Below are 22,811 nucleotides of genomic sequence, written 5' to 3' on the forward strand. Positions count from 1 at the left end.
GAGTGTCCAATTATAACCCTCAAGCCAATGGTCAAATAGAACGCTTTAACAGAGTTATTAAAGAGTCTATTCAATTAGCACTTAGAAGTGGTTTGGAATGGAAAAAGGCACTATGTGCTACTCTGTTGTCATACCGTACTTCTCCTAATTCTGTTACTGGTGTATCTCCTTTTGAGATGTTGCATGGTAGAAAACCAGGATCCAAACTGTTACCTTGGTGGATTAAAATCAAGATTCCGTATGATTCTTCGTTTGATTCTTCTCAGGTTAGAGATAAAGTTTTGAAGTATCAGGAGAAGAGGAGAGGTAACTTGTTGCGTGTGTCCACTAATAGTTCAAAGATCAAGGTAGGAGATTTGGTACGTGTTAAGTTTGGTGGTCTTTATGGCAATAAGTGGGCTACATGGTCTGATCCATGCAAAGTGTTGGAAGTGTTTAGTAAAGCAGTAAGAGTAGAAGGTGGTAAGATTTGGAATTTTAGACGTATTTCCTTATGTAGAATGGGTAGTTCTAAGATAGTTTCTCAGTCTGTTCCATCCAAATCTTATGACAATTGTGGAAATTATGCTGCGTTGTTAGACACTTTTAATTGTGATTTATCTGCTTCTGATATTATTAATTGTGATGCATCAACCTCTGACACTGCCGTGTCCGATTTATCTGCTTCTGACACCACTAATTGTGATGTATCAACCTTTAACACTGCAGTGTCTGGTTCTATGAGTACTAGCAATGTTCAAGATTCCCTTTCACGCTTACCCTGTGACAATGTCAGAGGTTTAGGCAATGTTGATGCTGATTCCAGTAATGTTGTCAATTTGAGGAAAAGTTCTCGTATCAGATATACTATCAGATATACTCCTGTCAAATTGCGAGATTTTGTTCATTACATTTTTTTTTTTTTTTTTTTTTTTAGGGGGGGGAAGGTATGTAGTATTCTCATTTGGAATACTCTTTTAGAATTGTTATGTTTTCTCTGTCTCTGTACATTCTGTATGTGGGAGTTGGGCAGAGAGAGAGTTGCTGCTTTGCACTGTGGATGTTTAAGCTGTTCCCTGAAAATAAACTGATTCTTATTACCGATCCTGCCTACTGGATTACTTCAGTATGCTGGGACAGTAATTTGTGCTGTACAGGATCCAAGACTTATGGCATTATCAAGGTTTATTCAGGAGCATAATAATGCAAGCCCTCTACTCTCTTTTCCTGGTGATTTATTCTTCTTGTGATGGGCAACCTGCGGACTTGTTTCTTATTATGAGCTCACCCCCTCCTTGTATAATCAGACTATGAACACTGTACACTGCACCTATCTACTTGTCCACCCAGCACTGAGTATTAGAGCTAATGTGATGACAGAAATATTTCTTGTCTAATACACAGTCACAAGATCAGAATTTGTCAAAACAGTGTAATGAGAAAGCCATAAGCTTCTTTATTTGCCTCAGATTTATCTAAGCCTAATCTCCTCTTTGCTCAATCTATTCCTTAGTATATTCCACATTAATATATCGTTTTTTAATCAATTCCTTACCTGTAAAATCTCAATGATTTTTAATTTTGTGTCCATCACAGTTATGTCCTCACTGTCTGAGTGGCCAATTTGCTTGCCTGGATGAAGGGCCGGCTGAGCATCTGTTACAGTCATTGGAAGGATGGCACCTCTGCTCAGTACCATCTGTGACATCATCTCTCCGACTCCATGGATGGTTCTCATGACATTGTTGCCTAGCACAGAAAATGACTGCTTGAGTGTTTAGTTTAAAAGTCTTTTTGTTTGAAATAAACCAAATACGTAACTACATCATGTTGTATCCTCTAGTGATGATAGCAATCCTCTTTCCAATGGACATTGCTAACATTTTAAATACATCTATCAAAATCTCCATTTGGACTCTGAAAGCCCGAACATATTACAGTGTACTCTCTCGAACCTTGATAATTATCTCACATTTATGAAAGAGCACCTGGTATTGTGATTTAGACTGCATGGACCTTATGGCCACAGGCACAATGAACATTTGTACCCATTTCTGCACCTCTGGAGCACTTCTGTGTTACAGAAGGGGCCATAGATGCTCATGCACCCTCTTCTGTGGGGCCATAGATGCCTGTGCAGCACCTTATGTAATTTAGGTCATGTGGGCAAACATGTTTTATCAATGCAAAGAGAATGGGGATGCCCCCTTTATGGATGGGGACTTGCTTTCATGAAAATGAGAGAACACCATTGCCCTTGTTGCTTGATTGATGTGGGAGCAGGGTCAAACAGGCTTGCAGGAGGTGCACTGCGTACCTGCCACCTAGAAGTGCCTCAAGGGATGAGGTATAGGGATTCAACAAACAGCGGGCTAGCCGTTGCCCTCAAAGGACTTAATTACGATAGCTATATTTGTTTTGCAGTTTTACATAGAGTGAACTCGACCCGAAGGTATTGGAGCGCTTTATATGAGTATTAAGTGATTTGTCCAGAATCACAAGATGTTGAGCCGACGCCGAGAACTATGGTGCACATACAGCTGACCATCGATTAGATGCCAGGCTCTCTAAAATGTTAACATTATCAACAGAGAAGGACTGACAGACAACCTGAAACAAGCACATTCCACTAGTGGTGTGCAGGTACCTGTCCCAGTACCCGCATTAAAAGAGGCACACAGCCAGTCTGTTACGCACAATTCATGTGAACACAAGCAGGTAGATGGCAGGCAACCAGTACAGAGAGCTGTGGCCATCCCAGAGAGCCTTGCAGATCAGCCTTTCTCCTATTTTTTGTGCTGTGGTTGGCCACTACATGCTTTCCATTTGAGACCGCCAGGCTCTTTTATGAAGAAGTAGGAGCTCAAACGTACCTTGGCATTCTAGGACCCCGCCTCTATCTCCAAAGCAGAGAACAGCTCTCAGAGAGCAGGGTCACCATCATGGTCATGCAAGATCAATATGGAAGGACTCGCTTTCACATTTCAATAGCAGAGTACAAGCAATATTTGGCTTTTTTATAGGTAGTAGTGGTTTTAAGGGTTCAAGGACAGCTGGCGTTTAGGCATAGCAAGCGTTGTTTAGAGGCAGGTAGTGGTTAGAGGTGGCAAGGAGTCTTAGGGCTCAGCATAGGTAGCGTTTTGTGGTATCAATGGGTTTTCAGGCATAGGGATGCCTAGTGTTTAGGGGTAGTAAGGATGTTTTAGGGCTCTGGTATGGGTAAAGTATAGGGGTAGTAAACAGTTTTCATTTTACAAGGATGGTAAAGTAAAATTAACTTATGGTAAATAAACTAAATTAAAATAAAATGAATCAATTTCAATTAAAAGTTTTATTGTAGCTAAACACATTTTACTTACGAAAATATTAATTCAGACCGAGACAAGCAATTACTTACGGCCTCCCAGAACTCCCTGATGTTTGGGCACTCCACAAACATGTGCAAGTCGTCCACATTAGCACTTCTACATTTGGGACATTCCACCAAACCGCCACCCTTGAATTTAGAGAGGGAGTTCTGGGAGGCCGTAAGTAATTGCTTGTCTCGGTCTGTAGACCTGAAGATTGAGGTAAGCGCTGAATTTATTATTACTGGAAGATATGACCTACAGAGTAAGATCATTAATGATAAAGCTAAATTGGTGTTTTATGGTGTCCTGCTTGCCCGAAGGGAGATTTGTAAACTATGGGTTTCGGCCATACCCCCGACTCTACTGGATTGGGTGAAAGCTATGAGATATTTTGCCAAATTAGACTCTATGGATCAGAAAAGGAAAAAGCACAGATTTTGGTTATTTTTCTTACAGTATTTTGGCTAGGGGGGACAACGGGGCTGGGAGTTAAGTTAGGTCTGTTAAAAATAATAGTCCAATGATTAAGGTCTTGGCCTATCTCGCCGACTGTTTTTCCTCCTTCTAACAGGGGATATACAGATAAGGTAGCGGCCGGCAGGGGTTTTTGGCCTCGTAGTCCCCGGATAGTACAAAATGAGAGGCCCATCAGCCGCTGTCGTATCCCGCCAGCCTAGGTCTGTAAAGTTGGCTAATGAGATACAAAGCCCATGGGCGGTTCAGTCTCGTTTTTGAAGTTGGGTGGCGAAAGGCTAATGAGGACAAAAGAAAAAAAAAAAGAAAAAAGAAAGAAAATATTAATTCAGAAAATATATAAAGAGAGTGTGTGTGTGTGTGTGTGTGTGTGTGTGTGTGTGTGCCTGTCTAGGTACGAATGAATTCATAGGCTTTCTATTTATATGACAAGATGCCTCTGTGAATTTATCTGCGAGTCATCTAACAGTCGTTAGTTTAAATCCTGGAAATTATCAGATCAGCCCTTAATCCTTTTGAGGTTAATACATTAAATTCTACTACATTGTTTAACACAATTGACATCACTCGGAAATGGCAACACTGGTATAATCAATCCCCATTCTAACTACAGCAAAGCCAAAAATTCATCAAACATATCTATTCAAAACAATACACTCTATGCCTAGATTGCGGTCACTTGAGAGTAAAGTGATGCCAAAAGGCAATCCTTGCTCCTATAACATCGTTCATGATGCATTTTTTTTTAAATAGTTCTTTCCCAAATTGCTTTCAAGGCCCTTCTTTCTAAAAGCTATAACCTGATCGCACCTTAAACAATCAGTGAAAGCATTCCTCTAGCACATTCAATTTGTATGTTCTACAATAATATAAAAGTCGGAGTTTAATGTGCCTGAACATCATATAATACACTAATTTACACATTCTTAATTCTGAGAAACTGTGAGCTTTGTGTCTTCTGGGGCAATGGCACCTCAACAAAGTCAAAACTATTAAGCATAACAGTAACAATGTGATAGATATTTGCAGTGACATGAGCGTAACCGATCATCACAATTGAAGATGCCTATATTTTACATCCACAATGTCATGTCTTGATAACAGCAATTTTCACAAAAAGACTGAATGTGAATCATTGTTGTGTCACCAAAGACATCCTCACCTCCATCCTGAAATCTGCTCATTCTCTCAAAATATGACGACATTGGACTTTGTACAATATCCAGAATAGCTAATAGTGTCCTCGTTAACCGTAGCAGTTCACTGAAGCTGTAGAAACCAAAATATATCAGGTTTCGAGCTAGGTGGACAACCTAGGAAAAAAGATGGGGAATAAGTGAAAATGACCATAAATTAAAACACTAACCACATACCTCAGGCATTGATCCCTCTTTGTTTCTTAATTTCACTTCTCACCACCAAAGGAAATCGTTCGATTGAACTAATTTTAAGGTTTTATATCATCCAGAGTTACTGACTATGCATGTACAGGCTAAATATATAGAAGGTTTCATGTGTGCATGCATATCAGAGGTTGTATGTGGCAATTAGGATAAACAATTTGAGGAGCAAGACCTCAATAAGAGAACTAATGTACACGTAACATGATTGCTCAAGGCTGACTGGGAAACAAACGGCCAGGGGAAACCTCGACTCTCAGACTTGAAACACAATGTGATATTCCAAGTGAATGGAATCATATTTTCAAGGTTAGTTTACAACGAATTTATACCTCAAATGTAAGTTTGTTTTTCTCTTTGTCTCCAAAAGGGAAAGGCTGGTTTACAACTTCTTTAAGGTACTCCTCTACAAATTCCATAGTCAGGGCAAATTTTCTCTTCATCTCATCTCTTGAGGAGTCTGTGAATGAGTCATACCTAAGTAGAAAGGCAAACATTCTATATGGGCAAGGTGAAAAACAAGACACCAATATACAGAGAATCAACAAAAACATTCCCACAGGAAACTTGATTCTATGTTTAGATTAACATTACATTATTTCTATTTCAGCTTATCCAGTTACACAATGGGCGTTCAATGATAAATCAGTAACTTATTTTTTCAGCATAGAAAACAGTTGTTTCTATTTCTATTTTCTTGCATCTCCCATGTCATGATTAACCTTACATTTAATTCTGTAGCGGAATTTTAGTTTATAAAGTACAAAGTGTTGCTCTTAATGTTAAAACAAGTCCAAATCCTCAAGTAACTAAATGATAGCGGATCAAAAATGATTAATCAGAATTCAATTATTCCTTGCTTGGGAATAAGACCTATATTTATGAAAACAGACCACAGTGCTGAGTAATCAACATATCAGGTAAATAGAGGAGTCACATATACCTTCAGATGTTTTCCTGTGAATTCACCTTTGACAGGATGGCCGGGGGGGGGGGCTATGTAGAGCCCCTTCCTGAGCTTCAAAGGAATCTTAGGAACATTCTAGATCACAAGCTCTAATTGACGGCACAAGTCAACGAAGTGTGCACCTACTGCTTCCACATCTTATGCATGCTTTAAAAAATCTTCAAATAGTTGCCTCAGAACACCAGGCAGACCGTCAGACAAGCACTCCTCACCAGCCAGCAGGCTGGTCTACAGCAACACTCTCTACACCGGAATCTCCAAACAACTACTATACAGACTCCCGATCATCCAGAGCACAGTTGCAAGACTCATACTCTGCCTCCTGTACCGCACCCCGATCACAACACACCTCAGTAAGCTTCATTGCCTCCCCATTGACAAGCGCAGCCAATTCAAACTTCTCATGAACACACATAAAGCTCTACACAACACAGGATCAGAATACCTGAACAGCAGCATATACTTTTGCCAACCCAACAGACACCTATGCTCTGCCTCCCTCTCACTTGCACAAATTCCTCGCATCCGCAAACACAAAACTGAAGGTTGTCTCCTCCCTTGTACCCAAGACAACAACCACCCTCAACACATAAGAGCCTCCTTCTCCCTACTTGAGTTCAGCAAGAAGCTGAAAACCTGGCTCTTCATATAAGCACCTTGGGGACAACAAACCTGCACACCTGCCCAAGTGCCTGGATACCCTCTTGAATGATTAGTGCACTATACAAACCAATATAACATAAAAGAACCATCTTCGGAAAACTCTTGGACCTGTGAAGAATCAGAAGAAGGACTGCCCTTCTGTATGAATAACTTGAAGAAAGACTGGACCTGCTTGCCTTGCACCCAGAACCCCAGTAGTGACTCCAAGGGCCAGCTATTGACCCCCGGTTGGAGCTTCAGGACATACAACGCTTCAAGAGGCCTTTTCCTGCATCTTCCCAGCTTGCCAATAACTATTGAGCATGTCCTGGGATCTGCTGCTGGCCTCTGTTGGAAAGAGTCCTAACCTCTGAGTGATTCCCCCAGGTCATGAGCCGTTAACTAGAGTTAGAGTGTACTCGCCCTGTACACAAACTGCAAGAAGTGGGACTTAGAAACAATTTCCCAACTTTCTGCCTGGAGAACAGACGAAGATTGGGATCACCGTCAAAGCCACAGAGGTTGACATTCAATTCTTGGTTGGCCTCAGCAAGCTGATTTGCCGTGCTGAAGGAGATCTGAGTTCCAGAAAAGTTTCTAAGTCTGAACGTAGAGGGCTTTATCGTAAATGACATCATGCAGCAACCCCATCCACGTTGAGCCCTCAATGTCTGCGCGTGCTTTCCTGCCTTTGATCAACGCACGGGGACCAGACTCCTCAGCAAACTGCCACAATCAAGCTCTGCTTCAGCTCCACCTCTTTGCCGGCCTCTTTTTCTCCAGAAAAATGTGTACGTATAAAGGTTAACGTTCCACTGGCATGAACCAGGACCCAGTATACAAACAGCAATCCATTGCAAAGTGTTTGACTTTGACCTGGTCTTGCGTAACCTGATAACCTCATTTGGTGCTTTGTGAATTTTGGGGTTATTTTTAATTTAAACTTTGAAAATGTATATCTCCAGCACTACTTATTGGATTTGTGTTGCTTTGCTATCATTATTCATGAAACGTTTTACTTTATTTTTCTAAATTGGTTTGGTTTTTCTTGTGTTCTGTTTTCACTTTATGTTTGAGTACTGCATAAATGCTTTACACATTGCTTCTGCCCTAGGCCTGACACCTGTGTGCCAAGCTACCAGAGAGTAAAGCACATGTCTATTTAGCAACTTCTGCAGCTCACCCCGACAAGTACTGTGATTATTACTTGAGGAGGGTTCTCAACCCCCCTCAACTAATACTCCACTTTCTTACGATGGAATATTGCTCCAAAGGCGATTAAGAAAATACTCACTTTTGCAGTGTTTGGCAAGAGGAACCCGGCATGTTGACCTTCAATATTACACTATGAAAAAGGGAACAACTCCATCCCAGACTGTGTCTAAAGCTACACAACTTACCCACCGATCCCTATGCCACTGGACAATAAATGTCTTAATTTAAGTCACCAAAATCAAATTCCTAGACTTCCAAAAACTGTAAGCTTAACATTAAACAGCACATCCTTTATATTAAGATGTTGTCTGCTTTCGAGAAGTGCAACCAGTAACTAAATGTGGGAACCGTCCTAGCAATAAGGAGAGACACAGGACTGATGAAGTTGTTGATGCAAATATATACGAAACTTTTTTAAACAAAGTAAGGATTTTGAAAATAAATTTAGAGAATACATTAAGGTAATGTAAGGGTATGTTTTGGCCACAATATTATTTAGCCAATATGGTACAACAGTGACCATACATGGAAACACCAATCACAAACCTCAAACATACTGTAGTAGGGCAATCATTTAGTCTTACACTATAAAAGATGAATAGAGTTAAACGTAATACATCGAATGTTATGTCATGGGTAAAAAAAAGCATTACAAACATTTCAGCCCTCATTATGGGTGGTATCCTAATTTCAACTGGAATTGTAACAGCTTTTACCAGCCTCATCACATTATGAGCTCTACTGTGTTTCCACGGATCTGTTAATTTTCACATGAAGATTTTGGCTGCTTAAATCGACCAAAATCTCAGTGCGAAAATCCAGAAGAAAATGAGGAACTACTGAGAAAATCGGTTCCGGATTACCGATTCCCAGGTAATTGTTAATGGTCTGGATTTTCCTCACTCCCAGAGTTACTGATACCATCCACTAGAACATAGCAGTAACTCAAAAGTTGGTCAAAATTTAGGACAGTTTTCAGGCCACTCAAAATGAGGATCTTAATGAAGGCTAAATGTGCAGCTTTCTAGTTTTAAGCTTTGTGAAAGCTAGTAAGGCATTGCACATGACTGAACGAAAACCAACCGGTAGATGGTTCATTCATAAGTTAGAGGGGTGCTAAGCCAATAAAGTTGGCATGGAAGGAAACTGAACAAGCATTATTTTATAGGCTTGCGATATGACCCCTTATGCACACCAATTAATTTTGTTTAGTGAACTACTGAGGGAAAAAAGTGCTTAGTCCACAAATATGGAGAGAGGAGAGTGACCAGTTGCATATCAGAAAGTGAACACACTGGATTATTTGTCATAAGAACAAGCAAATCCACCATTCACTGCAACCAAGTCAATATGTATAAATAAACAGAAACATACTAATTTCATGATCTTTGAACTCTGTTAATACGTTTACAAACTTCAGTGCTGCAGTCATTAGATTTTAAATTATGCACACTATACTGTTAGGATGAACCCAAATTAACTCCCAATAGGTAATTAACTGAATTAAATAACTTAATTGTTTTCAAAAACCTGTCTCAAGGCATGTGGTTTGAAATACATTTCATATGAGAGATATATTTACATGAGCCCATTGCTAAATAAATGATATGTTATGTCATTTACATTTGCATAGCGAGCTAATACATTGTGGGGGTATCAAAGCACTTTGCATGTGGGCATGCACCGGTCTCCTGGTAAGGTTACATGAAGAGCCAAGTCTTCAGCTTTTTACGGAGCTCGACAAACCATGAAGAGGCTCTGATGTGGTGAGGGAGGCCGTTCCATGCTTTGGGGGAGAAATATGAGAAGGTGCAGCCTCTGGCTAATCCATAATAATATATTATGCATTCTGTAGTTAAATAATTGTGTAGGCAATCACCTGATGTTGAACACTGCTTTACAAATCAGACATGATATTCATATTTTCATTTATTGTTACATCAAGTGCCAACATAAAGTAACCTAGTGTCTGAGAAGTCATCATGGTGGCTAAGTTGGATTATTATCCAGGTGTGTTATTTTGCACTGAGACCATTATACAATTCATTATACAAAACAAGTAAATTGTTGTATAATACATTAAAATCGAGAGTACAATTGTTTGAAATAACAGCACTTTGCGTTTCTTCTGCAGTAGGGGCATAATAACATTAAGAAAAAGCATATGTTTGAGTTATTAATTTGACTTACTCATGGATAGTGATTTTGGTCGGAATCTCAGTCCACAGCCTTGCATATCTCACAGGCACAACAGACTCCTGAGGATCCCGGTCAACATGCATGTGAAGCATGAGGCGACAGAAAGAAGCCCGCAGATCATACGGGAGACATTCATCGGACATACAGCGAAGGATGAGGTCTACAGAGAGCTGAGTGGAGATCTGGTTGATGGCTAGATACTGGCGGTCAAGGCACATCCTTGCAAACAAGTTCAACTGATATCTAGAAGCAAGGTATAAAAGAAATGAAATAGAAGAGGATTATTTTACAATTAAGAATGTTGAGTAAAATTCTTCTCCTAGCCATCTGGTATCCTATTTGTGTAAATAAGTGGTATCTACTGGAATTTAAGATAAGGGTTTTGAGTAATTATTCAACTAACGCAGCTATGAACAGCTGTATACAAATTAAATGTTGCAATAGTTAGGGGTCATGCTGAGTGAGTGGTACCTATCACAGTTACAAAGAAATGCTAACACTGTAAATGAAATGCATTTTCTAGCAGATATTTATTTAAGATTGGAGGATTTGGGCACACCCAGTAACTGCATTAACTACTTAGATTTGGAGATAGCTATGGTGTGCTCAAATTGTTGCATCTTGCTATAGATCAGATGGGAACATGATAGTGATGAGTTATTTTAGAGTTATTTTGCTAATCTTCATACGAATTCAATACCAAATAAGATGGATTACTACATAGTTAACTCATATTTACATCTCTGGAGATAGACTTAAATCTGATAGATAATAATCTGAATTGGGGACCTCTTTACCTTCTTTGTGTAATATTTAACAAATTGCTGCAGAATTCTGGATTGGGGTTATCCAACTCTGATTTGCACAGGGTTTATTTCACACCCATCTAATTCTTATTTCTGTATGATATTACTGTGTCTTGCCTGACAGTATTAGTAAATTTACTTTGATCTTTAGTTTATCTCGTGTTTAAAATTGGCATCATTTAGATATTATATGACACCTTCTCCCTGCGTCAATGTTTTGTTATGGAGAGGGTTTATTCATCGCATACTAAAGCATGCATGATCACCTATGCATTTTAAGCTGTTTTTTAGAAATAATCACATACATAGACAAACCACCAGTAAGTACACTATGGTAAATGAATATAAATGTTACACTTGACTTGAAATTGAGCTTACTTTTGATTTCAAGGATCCTTACCTGTAATAGGTTAGCACTTCTAAGTCAGATTTGGTGCCTTCCTTGGCCTCCTGGGCAAGGTGCCGGATAGCTTTACCATGAGGTTCCTTATTATTGTCAATCCAATACAGCCAGACCTCCTCCTCATCCAGATCATCATGGAGCACTGAGCAATCCAAGGGGTTGTCTATTTGCATAGAAATCAGCCTAAAATACATGAATTCAGATCCATAACAAAAGAACTATCACTAAAGTGGGCGGATACTGAACACTTTACCGATGCCCTATCTGAATACGTACTTGGTTTGAATAAGAATGTCAGCATTCCCAGGACTCAGCATAAACTTGCATATGAACTCCTGAGTTATTGGTATTGCAGTGGTGTTAGAGACGCACAGATCTGACAAGTAATCAAGGAATCTAGCAACAACAAAAAAGGTAAAATTTAGATGTTAGAATTTCACATTGAATATTGAGAACATTGTATATTGTTAGAACTGGAAAAACAATGAAAGTATTATACCATTGGAAAAGGTAGGTTAAATCGGAATAGGATAGCTTTCAGCTTTGTATTTTATATGCACATTATGTAAGCTGCTTCTGATATCAGACAAAGATAATTCCTTAAAGTATTTCAAGACAGCCAATGAGCCAATGGCATTGTCGAACTACTACAACCTTAGAAAGCAACAGGACATATGTACTATTGGTCAGAGAGATTTTATACTTCTTCTTTTTTCAATGAAAGCTACAAGTAATTACATTTAATCCTGATGTCCCAAAAAAGTATTCAACAGAGGCCTCCCTGTGCTTGAATGTCTAGTTCAACCATTTACTAGATGAAATAAACATGCTTGTCTTGGTCAACTGTGCCTGTACGGTCCTTCCATTTACCATCTCCATTCTCACTTCAAGCACCACTATTAGGCCTATATTCCTAAATACAACCATGCACAATTAGAGAAACATTTTTTTATAAACCACAGCACATATCCCGATGCTCCATCTTTGAACCTCTTAGAGACACTTTTGGGGTCCACTTTGGGTATCTTTGGTAATTCTGTCGGATTTGCTCGTACACTTTCTAACCTGCTTTCTTCTTTGCTTAGACATCAAATCTACCAAGACACATGCTACTACTACATTGAAAATATAAAGGAAGCTATGCTTTTACCAAGGAGCAGTAAACAAAGATGGAAACAAACCTGTATCACAGACCACAACAGGCAAAAGCATTGTCATTCTATTCTCTATCCATGGCGATTCAGCATCTGACCAACAGGCCTTAGATGCTTTTCAAAGTTGGTCAGCTTCAGAAGGGTGCTAGAAGTTGCTGTTGTCTGCGGACGTGCCTGTGGGCATCAGCTGGCTGAAAAGGACAGTGGGGAATTTTGGCAGACAGCTGGAGGCTTCCATGCTGCCAAACACTGAGTTTCTTGTGGCACCAGTGGTTAACGAAGCACATTGATAGGGTTATTGAGCGCCCAGTGTAAATGCTGACGAGGCCATATTAAAGCAGACTGGTAGGAGACCATTGGGAGGAAGAAGCATTTGGACAGTGTGTCCGGATGGATCCACAGGAATCATAAGGAGTACAGCCTTTGAGGTGAGTGAAATTTGGAGCCATACAGGACCAGACAGAAAATGTGTTGAGTAGTTCAAATGAGAGGGCACGAGGAGGGATATCAAGATTAATTACTGCCCAGTCCAAATACCATTGGCATCATTGTCTCCAGTCTCTTTCTCTGCTCTCTCAGGTTGATTGCTTTGGCACCTATTGGACCACCAAGCAAACCAGGAAGGTTTAAAAGCCTCAAAAGCCAGAAAGGTGGTCAATATGGCAGTCAATATGTCCTGCACATGAGATGAAGTACAGCTACGAGACCATGTGAGGTCTCCTCTGAATTTGTACCACCTTCGAAATGAAGAAGACGATTCCGTATCTTTTAAACTGAAAAAATCCATTAATTAGAAAAAGTCTCTTGACAGATATAGCAGCTTTTACAATTCTTACATTTGGCACTAAGCACACAGAGATGACAGATATAGCTTTCATGACAAAGCCTCCTGATTTCCCTTAATGTCACATGCTCCTGTCTACTCTTAAGGCTTAGCTTGCATGAGGACTATATAACATCGCCTGAACCTTGTAAGGGACTCAGAGCAATAGTGGGATGCAAGAGGGAGACAAGCCAGGAAATGGGAAACTGAGTTTAGAAGTCTTAGAAGGTTCTTTCATTTTTTCCAGAAATCATTGAGAGGAGTGAACGTTGCAACCAAATGTTACTAGATGGAAGTAAGAAATTAAAGTAATTGAGATCCTGAGGTGAGGAGATCTCTGATTAGAAGGTCAAGTGCAGCCCCATAGCTCAAGACCGTCCCATTAGACCATAGTTAAGAGAAGCACGTATTGAGGGCTAAATACCCACATGAGTGACTCTCGTAGTTGGAGTAAATGGGAGTGAGAAACACAGAAAAATAAGAAATCTACTAAAGGCATAAATGTTTGTGAACATTAGTAGATTCATAAACTAATTAAAGGACACTGGGGGGGATTGCTAGAGTGGACATACTCAGACAACAACTCCCTAAAGAGAAATTCAACTCCGCTATCAATCGCTCTATAAAACACTGCCCTTACAAGTTTATTAATTAAAAAAAGTTTTAACAGTGTTCCTGAATCGCCAACATTGAAAGGAGAAAGCTCAGATCAAGTAAGGTTTGTTTCATTGCTCTGCTTAAACGTCACAATTGGGTGGGCAACACCCCAACCACCATCCCCCAATTCACCCCAATAATGGCTGCAATCAATGCATTCCGAATAAGTAAGACCCTGGGGTCTGCTTTAGAGGAAACAACTTGCTGAAAATTAAGTGGCACAGACAAACAGCTAAACTCAAAAGTATGCAAGAACTGATCTTAGATCAAAGACAAGTTATAATGTTAAAATGTCCCTAAAATTACAAAATATGAATCATGGGGTTCCTTACAAAAAAGAAACAAGAAAAGTAATTTTGCATAGATAAGTAAAAAAGAGGACCCTAAAGACCAAGAAACATCATTGTACAATGGAAACCAGCAAATAACAGTGTCATGGGCTACTGAAAAGGCACTCTCCAAAAACCTTATGAATACTCAGAACATCACTTAAAGTTTGTTGGAACAGCACCTGTGCCATAATTCGACAATGGTCCCATTCTGCTACACTCCGGTCCCACGCCCTTACTTTGAGGTCACCAGCAATAGTCGTTGCAGAAAAAAAACAATGATCAAATCCCTCCCTCAAACACCGCGTCCCCACAAACGTGCTGGGAAAAAAATTCCTAACATGTACGGGTTGCATATATTTTGATTTAATTCAGTTTTGCCAGACATGCCTGTTCCACACTAGTGGAGACACTATCGGCTAAACAACCTCCACCTATTTAAGGGTATCTCTAAATTTCACAGGTGGTCCCCTGCTGATCTAGTGGCCCACCCATCTATGTATAAATGATCCCCAATGTATTTGGAGCTTGTATTGTTAAGAAGCTATCATGCTTCAAAATAAGTCTTGATTTATAGTAGGCGCATTATTGAAGTCATTCAGGAGAAGAAAAAAGAAAGGGGGCGGGGTGTTGAGGAGGTCCCATCATAATTCTTAGCTAACAAGGTCACATCCGGTTCACTGTCGCCGTGCAGAGGATTGGAGCAAGGCATCTTGGAATTCCGCTCCTAACAACGCAGCACAACGTACCACACTGCAGCAGAGAGTCTTTGACACTTCATGTCACGCTGCAGCTTGTGGAGAATATTGGAGCCTCTCGCTCTCCATCGCAGTTCTGAGATCAGCAAGCGGCGTGAGTGAGACGCCAAATTGGGTGATGCAAAGAATACACTGCTAGGCTGGATCGAGTGCCAAGAACTGGGCTGGAACTACAACCAGGGCTCAAAAGATGGATAGATAGGAGGGGGGAGAAGAGGGGTCTATGCAGAAATTTGCAAGGGAAGCATTAGCCATTTCATACAGGGCATCAGGCTAGGGTGGCAGCGGAGGCGTCCTTCCCAGGTGTAGGGAGAGGCTTGCTGCTGTTTGGCCTGCCCCTCCAATCCCATTCCACTATACACTACTAGACACTACTGGACATGTAAAGCCAGAGTAAGTTATTAAAACTAGTAGTTTCGAGCATAAAGCAAGCCCTCTCAACTAGCTGACCTTCCATTTAGGTCCGATGAAGTGCCTGACAGCACGAGATGGAACGGTAACATCCTGCACTCCCGCAAAGATATCCAGAACGGCCAAAGCAGATGGTTCGCTTGATTCACCAGACTTGGAGAGAAGAGGACTTCTAGAGAGGCAAATGACTCTTTAAAACAAAATCAGCTAATACTCCCACAAAATAATTCAGCAGAACAAGGCAAGCTGCTCCTTTTAGAACTTTAGAACCAGAACAGCCTCAAAATCCCATGCCTGACATTCCACCAGGAGCAGCGCCAGGAGCATCAAAAAGCAATTGCCCTGGACAAAAACCCCCATATCCACGGTTCTGGGTTAAAGGAGTTAAGACAGTAGGCCAAGATGCTCAGAATCCACCAGAGAACAGATTGGGTTTGGGGTATGGAGCGCAATTGACATCAGTGAGTTGAACATCCTTTGGGAATAACAATCCCATTTTGGAATCAGCAAGGATGAACGTGCTAAACGAGTTGATAGCCTATCAAATTACCATTAACGACGCAAACCCTCAATCTCAAGCAGTGTTACAATCTGAGCCAAGGACAGAAAACGGGACAGTCAAGGGGGGTTTGCAGCCTATAACTGCCAGTCAGGAGATATGGTGAAAGAAATCCTGGCTGAAATTAGGGAACTGAAAATGCCAAGAAAAGGCCCACAGGGAAGTTAAGTGCGAGCTTGAGACCATTAATGACATCATTTTGCAATTAAATCAAGGGCCAACCCTGGGTTGAACAGCATATTTCCGATCTGAAAGACGCTCAGAAAAACGTTGAGCGATTCCAAGCAAAGTATAATCAGAAAGTAGAAGATAAAACCCAGATCAAGCTTGATGAGTTTCAGAATCAGTCTAAGAGGTCAAATTTACACTTTTTGGGTATCCCGCCAGGACAGGAAGCAGGTCAAGAGCCCATTAAATTCATTTCCGACCTTGTTCAGAATCATGGCTGCCCGGGTGAGGTGCCTAACAAAGACTGTCATTCGATTATTAGGGCTCATCGTGTTCCATTTCGCCAACAGACCAACGCAAAATATCCACTCACATTCCTTGTCTACTTTGGTGAATTTTGAATAAAGAAATCAATCATAACTGCAGCCTTTAAATCAAAGGGCTTCTAGACATCCAACAAGTTTTGGTTGAATTTTTTTTCAGACATGTCGGCCTTGGCTGCATGATGCTGTCGAGAGTTCAAATCAATGCTGGATCAATTCAAGAGACAAGACATTCAGGCAGCAATAGTCTAACAATCAAAACTGAAAGCTCTCGGAAGAGGACACTTTCACATTTTACACTCAATTCAGCAGGCAAAAGATTCTACAGCAGCCAAATGATGATAAATAATTGGGGTCAGGTTAAGTAGGGAATTAGGATACATCAGTCAGTCCTTGCAGTAACCCAGACAAAACAAAAGAAAAAATGCAAATTATGGAGGAAGGGGGAGGTTTCGTGTCTAGGGTTTTCTATCCCTCCTTTTCACTGTGGCCAACACTGGAGTGGTGGCCTCTTGTTCCACACCAAGGCACCAAAAGGGAAACAACGACAGAGAAGTGAGTGAGGTGGGCTTTTTTCTTCCCGTCGGGGGTTTTCCATGGGGGCACCAGAGTTTCTGAGGGAGGGTGGGGAGGAGAGCACATCCGCATTAAAGAAAAGAGCAGATCCATGAGGGACAAAATGTTGTGGTAAGTCTGATAAAATGAGCCGCTAATGTGAGACAGAGGGGCAGGAACCAGAAGCTCCAGGGCTACATGCGCTGCAACACACTACACCACCCTAGAGCACCCAGAGGCATTTATTTTAACCGTCTTGGACCCCTGCTGTGCGGGAGCCCGTTAACTTGAGAGACAGGTGCAGGAACCACAAGCCACAGCGCTTCCTGTGCTGCAACATGCCACGCTAGAGTGTCCAGAGGCGTGCGCATTTCAGCTGTTTTGGGCCCGCGCTGCGCGGGGGCCCGTTAGTGTAAGAGAGAGGGGCAGGAACCACAAGCCCCAACGCTACCTGTGCTGCAACATGCTACGCTTTGCCAGAGCACCCAGAGGCCTGTATTTTAGGAGTCTTGGGTCCCTGCTGCGCGGAACGCGCATGGGTCGCACCCGGGCACATGCCCGGGCCAAGACGGGCCCGTCTTAGCTCGGAAGAGGTTGGGCTGGGCCACCCCTCTTGCATGTCGGCTACCAACTTACGAAGATTATAACTGCCCGTTCATAACAGACTGACACTTGTTTGGACTCGGTAGGAAAGGGGACCAGGAGCGGTGGTGGGAGGGCTAACTGGTGATGGTAATGAGCTAGTACTACTGGCTCAACTGAGGGAAGAGCTTATATTAGCTTTTGTGTCCGCTATTTGTTTTCCAGTCACACTTGCAACTTTGTAAATTTGAGTATAATTTTTTATTTAAAAGTACAATTCTTCGTCCAGGCAGCTGGTCACATCTTACCCTCAGTTAAAGTTAAAGTCTGTTGCCTTTAACGTTCAGTTCGGAAAACTCGACATATACTTTTAAACTTAACCACAGGCTACATCAGTGTGTGTGGCTCTCTCGGCACGTCTGTCCTTCTAAAACTGCAAGCTTACCATGCTAAAGGCCCGGCCGTTTCTAGTCCTTTGCAGCAGCTCTAAAATCTTAGAGTTTCTCGTTGTTCAAATGGGTGTTCTGTTTTGATATTTATATGATTCTTTTCTCTTCATTGCTTGATTTTGTTTGCGAGAAAGTGTCACTCATAGTTGTTGAAATGTCACTCACAATTACACTGAAATTATGAACTTGTCACACATAGTAATCTGAAACCTGGGCAGCTATGGCTCTTTGTCGGCTACTCAGGCATGTGGGATTAAAAATGAAGAGGGGGATGATTATATACATTTCCCACACAATGATTATGGAGGAGCCTTGAACTCTATGATTGCTAAGTATGATTTAGAATTGTTATGGAGTGCTTGTGATAATAATGGTGACTCAATACCAACTTTCATAGGTGGGAATGCTGCATCTACCATCGATCATGTGCTACTATCCTCTAGTGCTAGCAATATGTTTTTTACTCCACGGGTTGCCCAGCTAGCACGGAGTGATCACACCTGTATGATAATGACAGTTCTCCTGTGGGACAGAAGGAGATAACGCACTAATCAAAAACCTACGTATAGCAAGGATGCTGTCCCCAATAAGATATCTTTGGATAATAGTGACAAATAATTTTTCAAGCCTCTTCCACCTGAATTACGAAAAAATATTACAGAAAATAAAGGGATTGCTTGTAAGGTGGTCTCTGCTCCCCTTGACAATAATAGGCCGTATTACTAGGATTAAAATGTCGGTTGGGCCACTGTTGATTTTTCTCTTCACTAATGCCCCAATAAAAATCCCTAACAGTTTTTTCAGGAATTAGATTCAGCATTTAGGAGTTTTATTTGGAACAGGAAATCTTCTAGGGTAAAGTTGGGGATTTTACAACTCCAGGAATCGCAAGGAGTGCTCGCGTGTCCCAATATGCGAAACTACTATCAGGCTGCTCTAATGGATTGTCTCTCAAGATATTTAAATGGATGCCGAGAAAAAGATAATTTTTTTTAAATAGAAGATTCAGGAATCAGAAATCAGCCTACCAGTTTTTATTAAAATAGTGAAGTTACCAAAGACAAATAGATCAAAGTTTGTACGGGATACCTTTGGGCGGATAAGTGCCCTATGCAAATTTTATAAATCGTCTTTTGACAGATTTGTATTGCTGTTGCAGGAGGGTAGGTACCTAGGGCATATTTTTAGCAGATTGGGAGGTTAGATTCTGGAACTCCACAGGCTTTGAAATCTATGGCAACTTTATTAGGTGGGGACAATCTATCACCTGGGAAGAACTAATAGCTAGGGGTTATGTTATGTTATGTTAAATGCGTTTTATAAAGCGCGCTGACACCGAAGCTTCCTGGCGCTGATAGACAGAATAGATGAGGGGGGAGCAGAGATGGCGAGATCTAACCAGAGGTGGGGAAGAGGTGGGTTTTCAACATTTTCCTAAAGTTCAGGAGGGAAAGGGAGGATTTAATGGGGAGAGGGAGAAGGTTCCAGAGTACGGGAGCCAGGTGAGAGAAACGGCGGCCGCCGAATCTCTTGGATTTGCTCTTGGGGGTGATCAGCAGATCGCGGTGAGCTGATCGAAGATTGCGTATGGGACAGTGAGGGTGAATGAAGGATTTTAAGAAAGCGGGACCAGGGCAGTAAAGTGCTTTAAAGGTGAGGCATGCCACCTTGAAGGCGACCCTTCGATCGACTTGGAGCCAATGAAGGCGCATGAGCAGAGGCTTAGCTGATTGCCATCTGGGGGTTCCATGAATCAGGCGGGCCGCCTGGTTCTGGACAACTTGGAGGCGTTGTATAAGAAATTGCGGTAGGCCGTGGTAGATGGCATTAGAAAAATACAGGCGGGAGAGTACCAATGAGAAGACGGTTTGGGTGAGTGCCGCCGGGGGAAGAAGGTGACGGACTTTGCGAATCCTCCGGAGTTGGTACATACAAGAGGAAACCACTGCTCCAACTTGAGCTCTGAGAGAGAGCTCGGTGTCAATGGTGACACCCAGACTCTTTACTGTTTTTACAGGGGTGGGGGGGGGGGTCCGAACTCTGGCGGCCAGAACTGTGGACCCCAGTAAGCGTGACTGAGCCCAGGAAGAAGGAGCTCAGTTTTACCGGGGTTCAACTTCAGTTGGTTCTGGTTCATCCAGAGTTGGATGTGAATCATGGCTCCGTGAAAGGTTTTGACAGCGTGTGGTGAGTTGAGGGAGAAAATGATTTGTAAATCGTCAGCATAGTTGTAGTTGACGATATCCCATTTCGAGAGTGACTGAATGAGTGGCCGGAGATAAATATTGAAGAGGAGTGGGGAAAGGGAAGATCCCTGGGGGACACCGCAGCACGTGGGGGTTTGTTTGGCGGTGTAGGGGCCCAGACGGACAGCCTGTGTTCTTCCCGTAAGGAAGGATTTGATCCACTCAAGAGCAACGCCCTGGATGCCTGCCTGCTCGACACGTGGAGGAGGATGTTATGATCCACCGTGTCGAACGCGGCCGACAGATCCAGTAGGACGAGGGCCTGGGGGGTTCCCGCGTCCGCGCCGCTCCTGAGTGTGTCAAGGACTGCCAAAATAACGGCTTTAGTGGAGTGGGCAGGTCTGAAGCCGGCCTGATTCGGCTCGAGATAGCAGGAGGATTCTATGAAGCTGGACAGGCAGCGGGTAACATGGGCTTCCATAAGTTTGGAGAAATAGGGAAGGAGTGAGATGGGGCGATAATTTGACGGCTCCGACATGTCCGCCCCTGTTTTTTTTAGGAAAAGTACCAGAATGGCATCCTTAAAGGCGGTAGGACAGATGCCGCTGCAGAGAGATCTGTTCATTAGATGTAAGACACTATCTGGTAGATTGAGACAGATACTCCGCAGGACGGAAGGTGGGCAGCAATCATTCGGAGAACCAGATTTCACACGAATGGCGAGTTCTGACAGGGAGGTGGAATCTAGAGCAGGGAAGGAAGTGAGGGTCGAAGGGTTGTAGGGGGAATTATCCTGTAGTAGCGATTGGGAAGGTGGAGGGATAGATTTTTTGATTTTTTGAGGGTGGCCCACAATGTAAGCAACATGTTTTAAGCTTTAACCAGAATGAGCATTTTCTGCAGGTTAATATTAAAAATGAGATTCAGGAGCCCCAATCGATCAGCACTACTCTGGTTCAGAGCAAGATGCAAGGAATGGGAGATTGGTACACACTGGTGAAGGATCTTTCCTTGCAACCTGACCCATCTCATTTTCTTTCTAGGGTATCTGAAAAAACACAATGTCATCTATCAGAGAGTGATTGGCATGATTTAAATGCAGGGATAGGAAACAAATCTCTGCGGGCAGCTAATTTAATAAAATGTCATTCATGTCTAGATGGATGGCATTTTATACCCCAGAAATTCACCATAAAATGTATCCTGCGTTTTCAAATAAGGAGGTTGGCTCTATACGTTTTATTAATGCCCACACCATACTAATTTCTGGCAGGAAGTGCTTGAGGTAATAGGTCAGGCTATCGAGTGCTCAGTTCTGCCAGATGCGACCCTAGAATTATCTGGTGTCTCAAAAGGGAGCCAACAATTAGTAAAGGGTCAACAATATTTTATATCTATAGCTTCTGCAATTGCGCACTCTTTCATCCTCCAGAATTGGAGGTCTGCCAAGATCCCGACTGTCCTGAACTGGAAGAATATAAGGTCACCATTAATTATGAAGAGACTTATGAAAAGCGGTTGGGTGGAATGAAAAGATGTAATCACACTTGGCAATACTGGAAATAAGGTGTGAGGGCAGTAACAGCTTTTTACCTCAAAATAGCGGATATATTCGTTAGTGGGGTTTATAAATATATCAAAACTTGGATTTTAGCTGATAACATGAACGTGCTTACATTCGACAATAGATCATGTAAATTCGAGTAGTGCTCCATTTTTATGAAGATGTCCTGAATCAGAATTCGCTCTGCCCTTAAATTGCATTTTGTACGCACTAATGCACGTTTCTTTACTCAATGTATTAGCACATGACTGGAATCGTAAAATATTGTTGATAATCAAGTAGCATGTTCCACTTTTAATTGCATATTCCACGTTATAGACCATGATGTACTGTTTTGAATAAGAGCAGATTAGGTTGGGTTTCTGAAAAAATGTTTTAAATCTGGTTCTATTGAATATTATGCACTTTATGTCTTACGAAAAGTACTTTTTTGTCAAGGCACTTTAATTAATCCGGATAGCGTTTAGTGGTTTAACAAGGTGAAAGAAGTATTGGGAATATACGTTTGCTGCACATTACATTGCCCGAAAATTTATATTGCATATAATTTGTTTTTCATACATCATAGTCTATGATTAAGACCAGACTGCTGCTAGGCGTTACATCACTATTATCTGGATATTTTTCTCTACTGAACTATCAGAAGTTATTTCATGTATCTATTGTTCTGCTCGATAAAAAAAAAATAGAGAACAAAAAAGAATATAGTACGCAAGAAAGATGTAAAGTCTGAAAATGAAGCTTTATACTCTGATGGAACCTCACGGTGTGTCAATTCAACCAGTGGTTGTCTTTGCAAACACCTCATCATTGCAACTATACAGTGGTGCCCATGTTTTAAGTCCCATTCAGAAAGAT

The 22,811-nt window shown here is 41.6% G+C and overlaps 1 protein-coding gene across 3 annotated transcripts in view; it reads right to left on the minus strand.

Annotated features, from left to right (window-relative positions):
* The window catches only part of ITPR2 (inositol 1,4,5-trisphosphate receptor type 2), a 1,735,249-nt gene that overhangs the window by 994,412 nt on the left and 718,026 nt on the right, over window positions 1-22,811 (minus strand). For all 3 annotated transcript variants that reach the window (XM_078674117.1, XM_078674116.1, XM_078674118.1), the window contains 6 exons: window positions 11,712-11,831; window positions 11,433-11,618; window positions 10,218-10,469; window positions 5,536-5,680; window positions 4,966-5,116; window positions 1,535-1,728 (listed from right to left, as the gene is read on the minus strand). In XM_078674117.1, the coding sequence (XP_078530243.1) occupies window positions 1,535-1,728; window positions 4,966-5,116; window positions 5,536-5,680; window positions 10,218-10,469; window positions 11,433-11,618; window positions 11,712-11,831 (1,048 nt within the window). The remainder of the gene's footprint in view (window positions 1-1,534; window positions 1,729-4,965; window positions 5,117-5,535; window positions 5,681-10,217; window positions 10,470-11,432; window positions 11,619-11,711; window positions 11,832-22,811) is intronic.

Source organism: Lissotriton helveticus, chromosome 1_1 (assembly GCF_964261635.1).
Source record: "Lissotriton helveticus chromosome 1_1, aLisHel1.1, whole genome shotgun sequence".
Taxonomy (NCBI): domain Eukaryota; kingdom Metazoa; phylum Chordata; class Amphibia; order Caudata; family Salamandridae; genus Lissotriton; species Lissotriton helveticus.